Below are 19,229 nucleotides of genomic sequence, written 5' to 3' on the forward strand. Positions count from 1 at the left end.
GAACATATGTGTATGTGCTGCCTGCAGGCACGCATTCTTGTAGTCACCTGTGCATCTCCTCCCTCGGCATTCCTGATTAACAGGTAGAAAAAGCACAGGAGGAAAAAGACGGGATCAGAGTGGAGCGGAGATAAAGATCTAGTCGGAAAATACCACCTCTGTTACATTAACACACCTGTTAAACTTCAAACTCTGTGGCTGTTATGTACAAAACACCACTGACAGTTTAGTACAGTCTGTTTGACATTTTACGCTCTCTGTCTTTCATCACAGTCACTTCCCTCAGTGTATCCTCATGCAATCACTTCCAATAATGTGCAATAACACTATATAATGTGAATTATGTGCAATAAATGCACGCAAAATCCTCTGTTCTTGCAATAACAGTGCAATATTTATTCAGATATGAAAGCACTATTTTTATAGATTTGTTCATAGATTTACATACTGTTAATATTGTGTCTATTCATATTTTATGTCTACTTTTAATCTATTCTTATTTTACTTTTTGCAGAATTTTACATACATATATATATGCATACATATATACATATATTTCTTTCTTTACTTTTCAGTTTTTGTAATTTTATATTCACTCTATTCTTATTTTCTGACGTATTTGTTTTCATTCATATTATTGCACTGACTGGGGTAACACTCTTAATTTCATTGCACACACAATGACAGTAAAGGCGGTTCTGATTCTGACCTGTTCTTCTCTTCTGCAAAAATTCACCTTCTCCACCTAATGCCTAATGCTTCTTTCTCTTTGTTTTTTTTTCTCAGAACTGGCCAAATGGAGATGAAGTTCTGGAGGAATGGACTCAAAGAGTGGCCGAGGAGCACAAGACTCACTGGTACTGTCAGCTTCGCCGTGTTTAAATCCCTTCTTTGTGTGTTTGTAGAGAAAATAATGTGGGGATAATTAGATTAGTGCCTTGTACCATAATTGTCTGTACTTTCCAGTCGAATGCAGATCGCTGACGCAGAGCTGTCGTACATCAAGGAGGTGGAGAAACTGGACGGCTTTGGACAGGAGAGTTTTGCTGCTAAGGTACATCCATTACCTGTGTCTTCTCTTTCATACAAATACCGAAGAGCAGAGGTTTTTAGTTATTAGAGCACTGTGTAATGTTTGTACTTCTCTACAGGACAACTACACCAATGATATTTTTATTGGTGTGTCCTTTATCGGAGTGTTTGTCAAACACCGAAATGGCAGATCTATCATGCTTCACAGGCAAGTGTTCCGAATTTTTTTAAAAAATTCTGCAGATGTGGTTTATGTATGTTAATGCATGCCTTAAAACAGGGGTGTCAAGGGGATAAGAAAACAAGAAGCGAAAGCACTGGAGATATATACAGGAAAATAAATGTACAGATAGATTGTTTCGTTCTTTTCTGAAAAGAAAAGAAATATAGAAAAACAACGTTGTAAAAGGTAATATGTGCATGTGAATGTAAAATATTTAAATTCTTTAATACAAAATCACATAAAAACTTGAATTAAAAAAAAACAAAAAAAAAAACAAAACAGGGGTGTTAAATATACAGCCCATGGACCAAAACCAGCTCACCAAAGGGTCCAATCTGGCCTGTGGGATAGATTTGTGAAATGTAAAAAGTACAAGTCAGTGATGTAAAAATCATTTTAGTTTAGGTTCCACATACAGACCAATATGATCTCCAGGGGGTTGGACCAGAAAAATACTATAATAATAATAATAATAATAATGATAATAATAATAATAATAATAATAATAATAATAATAATAATAATAATAATAATAATAATGACAACTCCAAATTTTCCTCTTGTTTTAGTGTAAAAAAAAGTTATTTGACATAAAAATGTTCATATTTACAAAAATGTGAATAACCTGAACAAATATGAAACACATGAACTGTCTTAAGAAAAGTAAGTATGATTTTAACAGTATTTTGCCTATTACAAAATGTTTTGTGTATTTGTAGATCCACTGTGATTTGTAAGCTGTAATGCACATGTGTAAATGTTAAACTGAAGCATAATATTGTAAAATTGCCCTTATTTTTCTTAAAACATTTCAGGTTGTTCATGTTCACATTTTTTAGGGATAGTTTGTAGATGTAGACATTTTTCTTAATTTCCTTGATAGAGTTTTCTTTTTTTTTTTAACTCTAAAACATGAGATAAGTTTGGAGTTGACATTATTTACAGGTTATTATAGTATTATTTTACTGGTCGGGTCCACTTGGGCTGACTGTGGCCTCTGAACGTGAATGAGTTTGACACCCATGCCTTAAAATAATCTCTGTATTCCTTTTCTGGGAAGCATTCATCAGTGTGTGTGTTTTGTGTGTGTGACAGATGGAAGGACATTGGTACCATCGCACACAACAAGTCAGCCATCACAGTGGAGATAACAAGTAGAGACGACACCATCATTTTTCACATGGTGAGTGTTGTGGCTGCAGGTAGCCTTAGCACATACGCAAAAAGCACTTTTACAAGGTTTCTAGTGGGAAATGCAACAACAAAACCGCACACACACATTCCTGCGTGTCCCTGCATGCAGATGTAACTGAATTAGAATAACAATATTTTGTGTTGTGTTTGGATCTCCAGGAGGATATGGAAATGGCCAAGTACATCGCTCGCCTGTTCACGGCCAGACACAAATTCTACAAACAGAACAAGATCTGTGCAGAGTGAGTCTGGAGGTCACACACACACACACACACACACAGAGGCTGGTTGAAGGCCATTACAACACGACACGCATTATTATCTCTGTGTTCCAACTTTGTGAAATACATCAATTCAGTTCAATTACCTTCAAAAGATCAGCGGTCTATTTCACATGTTGACCCCTGCCACTCATGCGTCACAGATCTGTTCCACAGGTTCAACCTTGGTAAAGTGCCGTGGAAATAATGTACAACTCATTATATGGACATCCTGGGGGGAAGTGTTTATAGGACACATTTTCAGGCTTTACAAAACACATTTTTCATCTTCGAAGAGATATGATAGTTTTAAAAACCTGCTAAGAGTAGCATGTTTTTGTGACAGTTTCACTATGTTCTATTAATATTTTTGTCAGTTTATGCCATAAAAAAGCGGTTTAAATACTTCCATGAACAGGGAATCACCCCATTGATGTCCATGTGATTGACAGCTGTTGTTAGAGGCCAAACACATATCTTCACCTCTCACTGAACAGCATTGGATCAGTTTGTGGCACAAGTTTGTCCCTCAACTTGTGCATAAATAATCAGTAGAACCCCATGTCTGTCTGTCAACTTTTACCAGCCAATAGTCACTCTGGAATCACTAAGGCCCTCCCCATTAAAGTTTTATCAGGAGAGTTATGGGGACAGAAATATTGTAAACTTGTGGAAAATGTGATGGACAGGAACTGTTTTGCTGCACTGCATCAGTAAAAAAAGAAAAAAACAAAAAAGGAATGAATATAGAGTATGTAAATATTGTGAGTGGTGTGTTCTTGGTAAATATACAGGGTGTCCCATAAGTCTCCGTACATAGGAAAAATAAACGTTTCTTGACATAAACCATTTTTATTTATATAATATGCTCTATATGACTGCCATTTTGTCGGGAACACATTTCAATGCGTGTCCTCCACTGCTGAAGAACTATAAAGAAGAAATGTAAAGAAATACATGTTAGAACCATATATGTATGGAATTTAATTATGTCTCCTATGTATGGAGACTTATGGGACACCCTGTATATTATTTAATGCTTCCTTCTCATTTTCACACATCTAGCAAAGCTTGGTATGTAATACAAAGTCATTATTCTGCCTCATTTATCTCACATTTGGTGAAAATACAATGACAGACATTTAAGCTCAGAGGACAGTATTACAAATTTTTATTCATATATTCCACTACTTTTATGAAGCTGAGACTTTGGTAAACCTATTTCAATCTCCGAAACATTTTGTGTGTATGAGTGAAGGTGTGTTTTCACAGGAGATTTGGAAGTTTTCACAAATCTGACTTCCAATTTTCAGCATTTTGGCTGAATTATCTCTTTGTACAGTACTCTAGGACAATAACATAAAGCTGAGATTGTCCTTAACATTTTCATATAAAATGCTTGGATATTGTGTTATTTCCAAGCACCTTAAAAAGACGACTTTAACCTATTAGGACCCAAACAGTCACCATCGATTAAAAAATGATTAATACCTGCTGATCCATTGAGCCTATCAATACATGTAAATAATTGGTGTAAAATGCAATTTATTGTCTTTTCATGGTCATAGACAGAGGCTCTGTAGTGAACATGGAAACACCATCATCTTCTACAACACTGATTCACCAGTAAAACCCATGGAGTTTGATAAGTGGTAGTGGATGGAGACACTTGGTTTATGTTCATTTATAGATATCTTTGCTGAAAAAGTCACTTTTTCTTCAGTTTTCTCTGTTTCTTACACAATAAAACTCAACTTTAATCTGAGCTTTTATGAACCTAATAAATATATAATATAGGAAAAAAACATGATTTTCACTGAAAAATGCGCAACACAGAGGACAATATTATAATAGATGGTGCTGAGTTACTTAAGAAAGTTAAACAGAGAGAAAAATCCATTTGGGAACTGCCATAAAAGTAGCACTGGATCTTTATGTATTAAGAAAATACCATTGAAGTCACTCATACACAGAGATAATTCTACAAAATCTTAATGCCGGAAGAGATTTAATGTTGATGGTGAATTTGTCTTCTGTGTTTGTGTTTGTTTAGGCCGACTCATTCACCTGCACCAATCAGGAGGCGATCCACCTGGACTCACCGCCTTTCTCTGGTACTGTCTCCTTTGCCGCTCTTTGATATAGTTTAATATGGCTTTTTATTGCTCTGTGGTTTAACGCAGCCCTGTTTATTTCTATATAAATGAAAAACAGAAGCCACTGTGCAGAGGGAGAGTTTGGACGGAACGACAGAAATGGCCTTGGTTAAAGACTTGACCCTGCTCTCCCACTCAGGGCAACTCTTAATTGTGCCGCAGAGTCTTGGTTTTAACGTGTGTTGGTGGTGTGGTGGGTGTTGTTGGAAAGTTTGCAAGGGTGTTGCTTGGTCTGATTTCCGGTGCGACAATGAAGGCAGTGATTTGTGCGACTCCCTCCCTGCTGGCCAGACAATGGCTCGGCTAAATGTGGCACAATAGCTGTTCAGTTCAGTCAAGTCGAATGCTCAGATGTCTGCCTGGAGAACCACAGGCTTTGGCTGTTGACATCTCCCAAAACCAAAAGTAGATCTGAGTGGGTCACAGTCACCTGAGGAAATGCAAGATCTAATTGAACGTACAACACAAAGAAACTTATGAGAAAATGTTTGGTATGTGAAGAGTTTTTAGGATATTGCTCTGTATCATGAACTGGAATGTAGGTGATGATGATATGCAAAGTTAATGAATTATACACTGGAAAAAATCTAAATCTTACCAAGTGTATTTTTCTTATTTCTTGTCAAAATATCTCGTCACACTTAAAATAAGACAATCACCTAAAGAGGAACTTTTCAGTGAGATATAAGAACTTATTTTAGACAATAGATCTTGAAAATCTTATTTCAAGAAATCTTACCGAGATAATTTTCACTTATTCCATTGGCAGATTTTTTGCTTGAATTAAGCAAAAAAAATCTTGAATTGAGAAAAAAAATCTGCCAATGGAACAAGTAAAAATGATCTCGGTAAGATTTCTTGAAGTAAGATTTTCAAGATCTATTGTCTGAAAAAAAGTTCTTATATCTCACTGAAAAGTTCCTCTTTAGGTGATTATGACTTATTTTAAGTGTGATGAGATATTTTGACTAGAAATGAGAAAAATACACTTGATAAGCTTTAGATTTTTGCAGTGAGGGGCCACATTCAGCCCAATATTAGCACTGAGACACTATTAGGTTTTAAGTCTGTGGTCTTTTTTATCACTGTGTGTTGTGTCTTATTGTTTTATACATATTTATGGTATTTGATTGAACTGTTGCTATCTTATAATTTAATCATGCTTTTAGCAGATTTTTTTGCTTGAATTAAGCAAAAAAAAATCTTGAATTAAGCGAAAAAAATTTGCCAATGGAACAAGTGAAAATTATCTTATGTATCTTATATCTCACTGAAAAGTTCCTCTTTAGGCGATTGTGTCTTATTTTAAGTGTGATGAGATATTTTGACTAGAAATGAGAAAAATACACTTGGTAAGATTTAGATTTTTGCAGTGTAACTCTGTGTTGCATTCTTTTATGTGTTAATACTTAAATGTGTGTCTCTTCACTCAGCCACGGCCCCAGTCCTGCAATTTCCAGTCAATGCGTTCTCAGTACGGCGAGCATTATCAGGACACACAGAGCTCTCAAGGTATGTGCAAAACACACACTCACACACATTCACAGTCAGTTCCAAAGCCCAAGCCTCGCTCTGTTCAGCCACAATGTGATTTAAGATCTCTGCCTCCCTGATACATTTCAATGGAGCTAATTGTGTCTTTCCCATCAGACATGTGACTCAGAGCCCGTTTTTATTTTAACGGTCTCTCAGCTAATTAAAGCTCAACGTTTGGGGTCCGGAGCGGTGACTTCATTTGTGCTTTACTCTTTCATTGACTTGTTCACACACTTACTATGTCTTTTAATCCGATTCATAGCGGCTCGACAGTAAAACAGAATGTGTGGAAAAGCATTCTGGGTGTGCTTCTGTGCGTGGGTGTGAGATCACTGTGGAGGGTGACCTCAGGAATCACACTCTGTTAGCGTGGATGGAGATTATGTCTGCCTGCCTGTCTGTGGGTTTGAGATTGTTTCACATGAGATAATCATCTATTTATTGAGTGAAAAGAAATAACATGCAGATCACTGTCTATTTAATTACATGGGAAAGAAATACAGTCCCCTTACTCTCTTCCTTATTTATTTATTTTTTCTAAATTCAAGTTTTCATTCAGAGCAGTCTCATAAGACATAATACAGGACATCAATAGTACAAAGTACACTGTTCTCTCTTTTTTTTTTTTTTTGGAAGGAACAAAAGGGTACCAATAATGCTCACTGAACGGAAGAAAAAGAAAGTGAAAAAAAAGTAGAATAAATAAAGCAAATAAGTAAAAACAAAAAGGATAATAATAATGATATTGACAAGTTTGTACACATAGCTAATCACACTTTTAGAAAGTGAGACAAAGAAAATTATGCATAAATAGATATATACATCTACACACAAAGTAGTATTTGTAGTCATAGTACAAAGAGAAGAAAAAAAACCTCTTTTCCTTATTTTATCGAATTATTTTATTAAATGGATAAACAGATCTCTCCTTACAAATTTACGTCTTTATGAAATTATGTTTAAGTGGATAAAGAGGTAATTTTATTTTTTCTCTGTCTTTGTTTTGGCTTTTTAGACAGTATCTTCCCTGACGACCCCTACTATAAATCAGAGACCAGTCTGGACCGGTGCCTGGTGGACTTTCCCTACCGTAATGGTACCGTGCCCAATGGAAGCATGTACAGCAGCCCCAGCCTGAGCTCCCTCAATCATTCCCAGACGTTTGTCCCGCCCTCGCCCATGTCCTCCAACCTCAGCATCCCGGGGAGTGAGCTCATGCGTCCCGACTACATCCCCAGCCACCGCCACAGCGCCATCATCGCTCCGTCGTACAGACCCACGCCTGAGTACGACACCGTCATGCTGCAGAAGCGACGCATGCTCCCTGCTCACCACGACCTCCACAGCCAATCCCTGCGCAGTCTGAACATCAGTAATGCGTGTGCTTACCGCCAACCTGAGGCTCTGGTGTACAGCCAACCCGAGATGAGGGAGAGGGGCCCCTATCACGGCTTGGGGCCCAGTCCTGGACCTTATACACCACAGGTAGAGGTGGATGTCCTGATTATGTGGCACTTAACACGAGGGATTGACTGATTATGGGCCAACCAGATTAACTAAGATTTTCTACAGTTTATGATGATGCTGTTTTTTATTTCTATAAAATAAATAAATTAAATACAGCTTTAGTCTATACACCTACAATACTGTCTCATTAGCTGCATGTAATAGCCTATTAACACTGAAATCAGGAAAAGCACATTTATTTATTTACAGATATTACTCATAAATTCTCCAGTTCAGTGTGAAAACTGACAATAAATCCTGTTAAAATAGTTTGTATTTCTACTTTTTTTTTATTTGCCCGGCAGCTTGAAGGCACTTCACCAAAATCTTTTATTATTATTATTATTATTATTATTATTATTATTATTATTAACTTTATTTATATAGCACCTTTAAAAACTGAGTTTACAAAGTGCTTTGATAGACAAAGCAGAAGAGCACAACAGCAGAATACAAGATGCAAGCAAAGACATGACACTCCGAATAAATTTGTGTGTATAGAAGTAGAGAGGGCAGGAACAACATAACATGATGCTGTCAAATCAATGCAAAAATGAGGGAATGAAATGAAACAACATCATGTATGTCAATATAAATGAATTACCAAAATATTCAACATTAAAAAGGGACAACATCACATAAGGGCACGTCTATAAAAATGTGTTTTAAGAAGTGATTTAAATTTGAAATGGATTTTGGCATTAATCCCGGAGAAACTGGACAGATTTTTAATTTTTACTTCAAATCTATACAAGTTCCAATCGTTGTTATCTAAATATATTACCAGCCTCACTGATCACTAATAATTATTATCAATATCAGCCCTAAAAATATAAAATTTGACCCCTAGCACACATACTTTTATTTTCTTGCTGTTTGCTGTATTTCACACTTTCCTGTTCTTGTGATTTGCAGATCAGCTACAGTAAACCAGTGTCCCATGGCCCCCACCAGGGAGGACCAGCCAGCACCCAAGGCCCCTCCCAGTCAGTCTGCATTAATGGAGTCGGAGGCAGTGGAGGAGGTGGAGGTGTAGGAAGCTCCATTTCTCACACTGTCAGTACTCCTGAGCTGGCAAACACCAAACAAGGGCCCAACGCAGGGAGCTACGCTGCTACAGCAAACATGCTACGAAACCACATGTCACGTCCTCCCCCGCCTTACCCTTCCAACTCTTTCCGCCCAGCCACGAGCACGCCCGACCTGGCCAGTCACAGACACCGCTGCATCGGAGGCAGCAGCCCGGAGCTGGTGACCCGGATGGTGCAGCTGTCAGTCAAGACCTTCCAACCGGACAGTTCTGCTGTGGTGCACCAGTCGCTGCAGGAGGCCAGCGAACCTTTAACGGCGGCTGCTAAACACCGTTCCACCCTGGGCAAAAGGCACAGCATGGAGGTGATCAGCAGCATGAGAGGAGGTGGAGGAGGAGGAGGTGGTGGAGGAGGAGGAGGGATGGAAGGCTTGGTGATGAAGAGCATGAATGCGCCCCTTCATCGGAGAAATACTCTGAGGGAGCATGTGATGCCCCCTCAGCCTCAGACTATCCCACAGCCCCCCCAACAGACTCCTCAGCCACAGCCACAGCCCCAGCCTCCACCTGCACCTCCACCCCAGCAGCCGAAGGAGCTACCAATGCAGATCCCCGCCCAGAAAGCACCCGAGGCACCCGCAGCCCCTTCTGGACCAGTTGCCTACCAGCACCAAAAGACTCTCTCTAATGCCACCATGCTGATCCACAGCAGCGAGAGTGAAGAAGAGGAGGAAGAGGAGGAGCGTCCTGAGCTGGACGTTCAGATCCCTGGTCTCAATGAGGACATCAGCATCAGCGCGCAGCTCCAGGCAGCTCTGGCTAAACTACCCAACAAACCCCCTCCCGAGTACCCCGGTCCCCCTAGACCTCCTAGTAGCGCTCAAATTCGCACCCACACCCACAATCATAACCACACCCAACACCACAACCACAATCAAGGACCGCAAAGCAACCAGGGACCCATGGACCCAAACCAAGCACAGGCCCGAGCGCTAAAAACTGACAGCCAGTGTGGTGGTGGGCCTAATGGTGGGGGTAGTGGGGGTAGTGGTGGTGGTGGTGGTGGTGGTGGTGGTGCAGGGGCTGGTGGGACACTGACACGTGGGGACCAGGGTGGGGTGAACGGAGCTGTTTTAGGTCCATCCATTTCAGAACCGGATCTGACCAGCGTGAAGGAGAGAGTGAGGAAGGAGCCGGTCAAAGAGAGGCCGGTGTCGGAGATGTTCTCGTTAGAGGACAGCATCGTGGAGAGGGAAATCGCTCAGAGGGTAAGAAAGTAATACATGCAAATAATTTTGGGTGTTCCTCTGAAGTTTCTTACAGTTTATGGACCAAAGAATCAACTGAATATGAGAAAAAATCACGAAAATTATCATCATACTATTAATTATGAGTATATTGTTGCAATTCTTGATATGAAGGTACACATATTCACCATTGAATAGTTGCTTGTTTGTATTTATTAGTAAGATATTTACTCGGTAATAATCTTTATAAGCATTCTTATTCTACAACGGTTTTCTCTCAATTACATACAACATGCTGCTTATTGATAATAACTGTAATATGTTCCTCATTTTAAAATCCTATCTTACAACCAATTCACTTGTAGTTTGACATTTATTAATCTAAATGGGCAGGTTCTTTTTTCTAAATTTGCCAGTTGACCTATGTGTAAGACCTCACTTAAGAAAATGAAACATATTGAGTAATAAATGCTTGGTTTACTAACTAAACTAAACTACACAACAGACACTTGCAATTTTGTGATTTTTAGACCATATTTACTGAGCGCTATTAATGGAGACTTGTGGTTCTCCTACTGTACAATGTCCATAGCATAATAACCTATAAATAATGACAGCTCCAAATTTTTTTCCTTGTTTTAGTGCAAAAACTGCAAAATTCCAAACTATCCTTCCTCACAAATTTGAATAACCTGAACAACCATGAACTACCCAAAATTTCTTAAAAAAATATTATGCCTTACACATGTGCATTACAATTTACAGGTGATCTACAAAGACACATACCATTTAGTAACAGGCATCTAGAAATGAATAATATATTCATTCATTCTGAACCCGCTTTATTCTCACTAGGGTCACGGGGGTCGCTGGAGCCTATCCCAGCTACTTATGGGCGAAGGCGGGGTTCACCCTGGACATGTCGCCAGTTCATCGCAGGGCTGAACATATAGAGACAAACAACCAATCACTCTCACATTCACACTTATGGGCAATTTAGATTAACCAGTTAACCTATCATTGCATGTTTTTGGATGGTGGGAGGAAGCCGGAGTACCCGGAGAGAACCCACGCAGACACGGGGAGAACATACAAACTCCACATTGACTGGTGTTGGAATCGAACCCAGGACCTTCTTGGTGTGAGGCAGGAGTGCTATTCACTGCACCACTGTGTCGGCCTGGATAATATAATATTTCATATATATTTTTCTTTGTAATTTTTGCATTTTTGTGGGCCAGTTTTGGCCCGTGGCTGTATGTTTAACATCCATGGTATAAAGCGTGTTAAGATCTAATTCATGTTCAGCTTCCTCACAATCAATAAACAGCATTCAAGTAATATTTCAGTATAAATTGTTGGTTAATTGTCTAATAATTGTAGAACACGGCCATACAGGATAAATACTTTATAAAAAGCCTATATGAGCAAGTAGTTACTGATGAATATGTGGAACGGAATCATAAATGGGTGAGGTCAAGGGCGTTACAGATGGACAGCCCACTACTTTTTGATTCATAACTTTTGAACCAGACAAGTTTAAGACAAATATTCCACATAATTGGAAAGGTCTAAATGCCATCTTAAACATACTCAAAGGGCAACATTTAGTTTCAAATATTTTAAAATGGAAAATATCAAAAACTACTGCTTCACAGATGGACAAAAAATTAACATCTATTTTTTTGTAAGAATTACAAAGTTCTCAAAAGTGAAGTTCCTATGACATTTTCATCCTAAAATGTATTCAGTGTATACCTTAAACCCTATATTTTACAACTTAAAAAATATCTGATCATACCTAAATAGCAAGAGTTTTGACAAATGGCTGCGTCTCGAATGGACAACAAAAGTAAATATCAAATTCAATTTTTTTTATTTCAATTATCAATATCATATACATTTTTTTTTTTTTACATTATTTACAACATACAAATAATATTAACACTGTATTCAAATGTATTTTGCATAGATATATGCATTTATTAAATTTAAACACTGTGTTTAAAATATGACATAAATAACATAATAGTCATAATAGTCGGTGGGGGCTGCGTATGAAAATTAGTACTGACGCTAACTCCGGCATATTTACATGTTTATACTGAAATGGAATGTGTAAATGTGTTCATTAATGTGCACTGTCCTGCCTAAATAAAGATACATACATACATATATCAATGTATTTGCAATAAATTTAGTTTATTTATGAATTTAGGTTATTTATGGGAGAACCCAGAATGACGGCAGAAAACTTTGTCACTTTCCAAACATGCACACTCATTCACAAATTTTTTCTCATTTCAAAATACATTGTGCTGAAAATATAAGTAATTACCTACCCAAAAGTATAAGTTTGGTGTAGATTATTGTAATTTAATTTTTTTTGACCAGATGTTAACCTTCCCTTGACTTCACCCAAATGTTACTGACGTAATATACTCTCATATCCCAAATGCTGCATCTACAATATGAATGAAACCCAAGTCCTAAAATAATGAACACCTTACCAGTAGGGTGTTAAATCCTGCAGTCTGTTATTTGCAGGCTGGTTTCATACATAGTTCCCAATTAGCAGTAATCCTGTGTTCAGTACCTGAGAGGGTAGCACTAGGCTCTGAGTCCCCCCAGGCAGGTAAAACCCTCCAAATCCTACAGATTATACTTTGGGTTCGGTGTTCTAGTGTAGGTCAGCTTTCTGTGAAGGAGCAAACATTTGACACAGCACCAGAGTCGAGGTATAAGTTAAATCATTTAATCGCCTCACTTGGTTGCGATAAACCTCTCTGTTTGAGATTGACCTGATATGTCTGTGTGTTTACAACATTCAGAAATGCTTTTCAGTTACAGTATGTCCACTCCTGACCTGTGTTTAAGAGCAGCTGGTTTATCTCATACCTTGAGGGTAAACTGTTGACCCCCAAGCTGTTGTTTTGGCTGGGCCTCGGGGGTTTAGGAGGTGGAGAGGGGAAGGGTGGAGCTGTCCTAAAGGTTTAATAGCATAAGAGATTATTAGAGGTAATCCGCGGAGGAAGGAGGGACCGTGCAATGTGGGTCAGAGTTTGCAGAGCATGGTAGACAGAAAAAGAGACGTGGTGACAGTGGGTTTTCATTCACTGAAAAGAAAACGAAGCCAAAGAGGTAGGTGGGAATAAACAAAGGGGTGCAGGAATGAAAAATATGTGAAGGAGGAAAATATGGATATAAGGATCAAAGCTAAGTTTAGAGGAATATGAGACAGATAAGAGGCTACCGGTCAACTCCTAATGAGCTTTTGTAGCAGATCTTGTTTGTTGACACCTTTAAACAGAAAAGAAGCAGAATGGTACATCCAGGTTTGTCCCACATATACACATACACATGCCAGATTCTCTCCACCCACAAAACGCACAACAGGCTCGCAGTGATTTGAGGCCAGTTCAGGTCAGTCAGTGTTTGCCATGCTGCCGGTACCTGTGACCGTAACGCCGGGATTTTCCTCTCTCTTGAAGACGCTGGAGAGGCAGAAGATGTCCGTGGACTCCATGAAGAGACCGCTGATGATGGCCGCCCTCAACGGCCTCTGCGTGGCCCGGATGCCGGTTCCAGAAAACCCTGCAGAGGAAGGCGCCAAGTCTGCAACAGATGAACGGGTAAGATGCTCCGAGTGACCGTGGAAACTTAAAGCGGACCTATCTGTAACTGTAATAACATAGGTTATGACGATCAATCAATTTTTGCTGATTATTAACAAAAATATTTCAGATAAATATGTAAATTTTGAAGTACAATCCTCAGTTTGATTGTTAAAATATAACCAAAAAATGAAGAATTTTTGATGTGCTACACGGTAAACTCAGATCAAATGTAAATTCTTGTTATTTTGCAATGCAATAGAGAGTAGTAAACATGATTTTTAGGCACTATTTCATTCAAAATCACTTATTTTAAATACTTTAGTAAGAGGAATTGCAAAGCAAATGACCAAGTGCTGTTTAGCTGATGTTTTCAAATTGTATGATAAAGTGTTATTACACATATACACTACAAAGAAAAAATTAAGGATATTTCTTTTTTTTTTGTCATTTTTTGGTAATTTTTGCCATTTGTAAATAAAACTATGTCTGGTCATTTAAAAAATATGTTTCAATTCAATTCACATACAAAAAAGTAAAAAGCGCTGTGCAAGAATCCCAACTGAAAAAAAAATAGCCCAAAAATTAAAAATATCCTGAAGTTTTTGTTTGTAGTGTATGTTGGTTCATGTGCATTGATACAATAGATGATAAATCTCCCACTTGAAAGAAACTGCAAAGTGAATGAATTGGTATGGTATGGTATGGTATGGTATGGTATGGTATGGTATGGTATGGCATGGCATGGTATGGCATGGTATGGTATGCCTTTATTTGTACAGGGACAATGCACAACAATACACTGACCTAGACAGAGTCAGAGGAAAGATGCTTAATGCCAGGTTATAGCATAAGTGCTAATTTACACCTGTAGTCCCTGGACAGGTTGATGGTTAAAAATAAATAAAATAATAACAGAGTTTGGTGTATGTAAATTATGAGACCAATTAATAAGTTACCACAGGAACAAGACGTGCAGACAGTGTTTGTAGATAAAGTAAATCTGGTAGCTCTGAGACAAACATTCCTCTGGAGTAAAACTCATTCTCTCATTAATTCTCAGAATCTCTAATTTTCACCAAATACTGACTTAATTTGACTTAAGTTTTGCTACTTTTATTCTGGAGGTATTTTACTCATAGACCAGTGCAATCAGATAATTTTCTGTATTAAAAACTGAACTTTCTCGCTGTATAACTCAGTGTTCACAGTTTCGACCTTTTCCAACCAACCACTTTCACACCTGTTTACACTGACAAACAAAGCCTGTCTTATTATAGTTGTCACCATAAAATGACATGGACTGTTTCCCATAACCTCAGCACTTTAACGCATTCCATTTCTCGTATAATGTCCACTCGCCTGTTATTGAGATCGGAGGTGTGAAACCCAGCCTTTGTCCCGACTGTTGCTAAGCTAACGGGGGCAAGCCCTAAGTGGGCTGTGGAACGTGTGGCATGGTGGTGCTTATCGCTTGGGCCTGTTGGTATGTTAAGAATGTGACCCGAGAGCGAGTGAGCGGGCCACAGAGAAAAAAAAAAAAAAGTGAGAGAGAGAGAGAGCTGCCCTTTCTAACATCTCTGGCCTAATAAACATATAACTCCAATAAGAATTAATGCCACTCGGCTGCATTTTTTGTTCTTTTACAGCTGTGTTGATACATCAGACATGCTTTGAGTTCTTTGATACTGAAGTCAGTGTTCAGCTGTGAGATGACGTCCGTTTAGAAATGTGGACGTACGTTATAATGACATTTCTAGAATCCTCTGGTCTGAATAGTCTCTTGGGTGAGATGGAATGAAAATGGACAAAAGCCCTGAAGACTGAGAGTGAATCCTTTGATTGATGCTCACAGTTCAGTAAAGTAACATCTTGTCTCTTTTCTATTCATGTGTCAGTGTAAGACCTTGGAACTGAAGCTGGAAGAGGAGCAGGTCTTCACTGAATATGAACAAGTGCCCAAGAAGAGGATGGACTGTGTTCTCACCACGGCAACTCTGCCTGAAAACGCAGAGCGCAACCGTTTTCGCGACGTTGTTCCGTACGAAGAGAATCGAGTTGAGCTCGTTCCGAACAAAGAGAACAACGCGGGCTACATCAACGCCTCACACATAAAGGTGCGCTCAAGGAATCATGGGTAAAATGTTATGAAGTGTGATGTCAAAAACAACTTGTGGGGATCTTTATAATACCTACCATTCTGTTATCAACACTGATGTTATTACAGTATTGTTTATTTTTACATAATCTTTATGTTTGGTGTTTAATTCCTGTTCAGTTCAAGAAGATAATTAGTTTTATTTTTATTTTGAGGAATCAATTAGTTTAGTTTTTATTTAGCTCCAGTTTTTCATATATTATGAGAAACTACTTTATGTATAGAAGCTTAAAAGTTAGCCTGAAAGAAAAATGCATTGTTTATTAAAGGTCCCATATTGTGCAAAGTATTTTATTCCTGCACACCATGAACCATCAACATCTGCTAGTTTTAGTCTTGATTATTCATTAAAGTTAAGAATAATCATTCAGGCTCATATCAGTAACAGTTACAACATACATTTCTTATTATGATTTAATATTATAGGGGGCAGTTAAGTTTGTAATGGGCTGCAGGGAATGATTTAATTTAAACTTAGTCATCTGTTGGTTTTTATGTGAACTCGTATCAAAGAAAAGAATATTAAAGACCAGGTAGTGAAATATTTATAGGTTCTTTAAGACATTTAAGTTTATTTGTATGTCACTTAATCATAGTTACAGTGTAAAAGCACTCTGCCACATCCACATCATACAATGTGAATTAAAACAAAAAGCATAAACTTGATCTGCAGTTCTGTCCTAGTTCTTGTTGTGGTCATTTCTAGGCAGCGAATTGGTAGAAAGAAATGATGAAAGGAACCTATTGAAAGCTGTTTGTGCATTTAAGCTCACAGAGAATTCCCAAGGAATGTGGTCCAAACTCCAAACCCTCTTAAGTCAACCTGAGCTGCTCTCACCAGCCCTCTATTCATTTTTTACTGAAAGCACCGTGTGTGCACAAGCTGGTGAGTTTGCATTTTGTATGTTCAGTGAACGAGCGCCGTTAGCAAAGCACCGCTGAATCTCTGCCTATCATGGTGTAACCCTCTTATTTTCCCGTCATTTAAGGTAGCTGCCACAGAACAAAGGGCCTTGTTTATTCGCCATCAGTCCCATAATGCTGTGTTTACAGTCACGAGGTGACCTAAGGCATCAGCTGGGACTTGTTCATTATGTAATGCCACTATGTTCCTGTTGTTGAAATGTTTTGAAGACTGGATGTGTTTTAGTGCAGTGTGTGACCTTATGACTATTAATGAGGGGAAACAAAAGAGTGCTGGACAAGAGGGGGGTCGATAGTTTTATAAATGAGGTAAAGGGTCCCGCTATAGGTGAAAAGTGGTGTTTATACTGCCCTCTAGTGGTAAATGTGGTTATTGTCAGTGTCATTTAAAATATAAATGAAGTCATTTCCTGTTTTTGGAGTAAATAATAGATTTTGTTTACATATTTTTTGTGTGATTTTTCATCTACAATCTCTACTTGCACTTAGTATTCCTCAATGTGTGTGTGTGTGTGTGTGTGTTTGTGTTTTCCCAGATGGTGATCAGAGGGGAAGAGTGGCACTACATCGCCACCCAAGGCCCACTCGCCAACACCTGTGCCGACTTCTGGCAGATGGTCTGGGAGCAGGGGGTCAACGTCATCGCCATGGTTACTGCTGAGGAGGTACACACACATATATGCACACATGGGACACACAGATGTGGATATTTTTCAGTGGCCGACAGCTGGCATCTGTGTGTGAGAGAGATAGGATGGGGAAGGTGTGTGTTTTTGTGTGTATACGAAGACATCAGAACCCGACCTGTGTATGTATTTTCCTTTTGAATACTGTCTGTTTTATTCTTCTCCACACGTGACTAATCCATTGTTTTTCATTTTGTCCTAACTCTCTTCCATCTAGGAGGGTGGTCGCTCTAAGAGTCATCGCTACTGGCCCAAACTGGGCTCTAAACACAACTCAGCCACTCATGGCAAGTTCAAGGTGACCACCAAATTCCGTACCGACTCGGGCTGCTATGCCACCACAGGGTTAAAGGTCAAACACTTACTGTCTGGCCAGGAGAGGACGGTCTGGCACCTGCAGTACACTGACTGGCCTGAGCAGGGCTGTCCTGAGTATGTCCAGGGATTCCTAGGTAAGCAGGAGTGCCTCATCATCATCATCATCATCATCAACAGCAGTTTGTTGTATTTTTGCGCTCACCATCTCATCATCCTCACTCCGTCTGCTCTTCAGCCTACCTAGAGGAGATCCAGTCTGTAAGGAGACACACTAACTCCATGCTGGACACCTCGAAGAGCCTCAATCCTCCTGTGGTGGTCCACTGTAGTGCCGGGGTGGGTCGCACCGGAGTGGTCATCCTCACCGAGCTCATGATCAGCTGCCTGGAGCACAATGAGGTGGGTGGACCGTCGGAGTTAATTGAACTCTTTAAGACCTACTACTATTTTTGTTGCAACTTTAAATTGAATTTTTGTCTAAATTTGACCTTTCCCAACCATTTTATTTCCATTTATTATAATATTATCATCTGTATTTTGAGTGACCGGCAATTATTTTCCAATAATTATTTTAGTTACTATACATATATTCATAAAAGCTCAGTAAATACAAACATCATTATATCAAAACTGAAGAAAAAGTGACATTTTCAGCAAAATATATTATTAACTTGCCCATAAAGACCCAATGCTACTTTTGTGGCAGTTTCCGAATAAATTTTCCTCTAGATTTAACCTTTCTTAAATGATTTATCGCCATTTATTATTATATTATCCTCTGTATTTTGCATTTTTTTCAGTGAAAATCATGTGTTTTTCTGTATTTAATTTACTGATCATGTAGATGTTCATTAAAGCTCAGTTAAAAGTTGAGGGTTATTATGTTAAAAAACAAAGAAAACTGAAAAAAAGTGACTTGTTTAAGCAAAGATATTAATAACTGAACATAAAAACAAGCATCTACATCCACTGTCACTGATCCAACTCCATGGGTTTTACTGTTGAATCAATGCTGTAGAAGATGACGGTGTTTCTGCATTCACTATAGAGCCTCTGAACGTCCAAATGGGTCATATCTGATGACCATGAAAAGATAATGAACTATTTTACCTCAGTCATTTACATGTGTTAAGAGGATTAGTGGTTCAGAAGTTATTAAACATTTTAGATCAGTGGAGGCTTTTGGTCGCCTGCAGCTGTGTAGGTATTTGAGGGTTAACCAAGACAGACTCACAAATACATGGTTAGATTTGCAGTTAAAATCCTGAATGGAATTAAATAAGTGTTTACTTCTTACTTCTCCTTTTTGGATGTTAAATAACTGTAAAATTGTCTGAAGTGTTTA

At 38.6% G+C, this 19,229-nt stretch overlaps 1 protein-coding gene across 2 annotated transcripts in view; it reads left to right on the forward strand.

Annotated features, from left to right (window-relative positions):
• LOC115414945 (tyrosine-protein phosphatase non-receptor type 14-like) overlaps positions 1-19,229 on the forward strand; it is a 64,346-nt gene that overhangs the window by 43,041 nt on the left and 2,076 nt on the right. The window contains exons 6-19 of one of the 2 annotated variants that reach the window (XM_030128313.1): positions 787-857; positions 967-1,054; positions 1,152-1,240; positions 2,351-2,438; positions 2,609-2,691; positions 4,763-4,823; positions 6,299-6,377; positions 7,417-7,892; positions 8,823-10,205; positions 13,676-13,816; positions 15,697-15,915; positions 17,417-17,545; positions 17,784-18,018; positions 18,120-18,283. In XM_030128313.1, the coding sequence (XP_029984173.1) occupies positions 787-857; positions 967-1,054; positions 1,152-1,240; positions 2,351-2,438; positions 2,609-2,691; positions 4,763-4,823; positions 6,299-6,377; positions 7,417-7,892; positions 8,823-10,205; positions 13,676-13,816; positions 15,697-15,915; positions 17,417-17,545; positions 17,784-18,018; positions 18,120-18,283 (3,306 nt within the window). The remainder of the gene's footprint in view (positions 1-786; positions 858-966; positions 1,055-1,151; positions 1,241-2,350; positions 2,439-2,608; positions 2,692-4,762; positions 4,824-6,298; positions 6,378-7,416; positions 7,893-8,822; positions 10,206-13,675; positions 13,817-15,696; positions 15,916-17,416; positions 17,546-17,783; positions 18,019-18,119; positions 18,284-19,229) is intronic. The other variant, XM_030128315.1, reaches the window with a different exon arrangement.

This window comes from Sphaeramia orbicularis, chromosome 24 (genome assembly GCF_902148855.1).
Source record: "Sphaeramia orbicularis chromosome 24, fSphaOr1.1, whole genome shotgun sequence".
Taxonomy (NCBI): Eukaryota; Metazoa; Chordata; class Actinopteri; order Kurtiformes; family Apogonidae; genus Sphaeramia; species Sphaeramia orbicularis.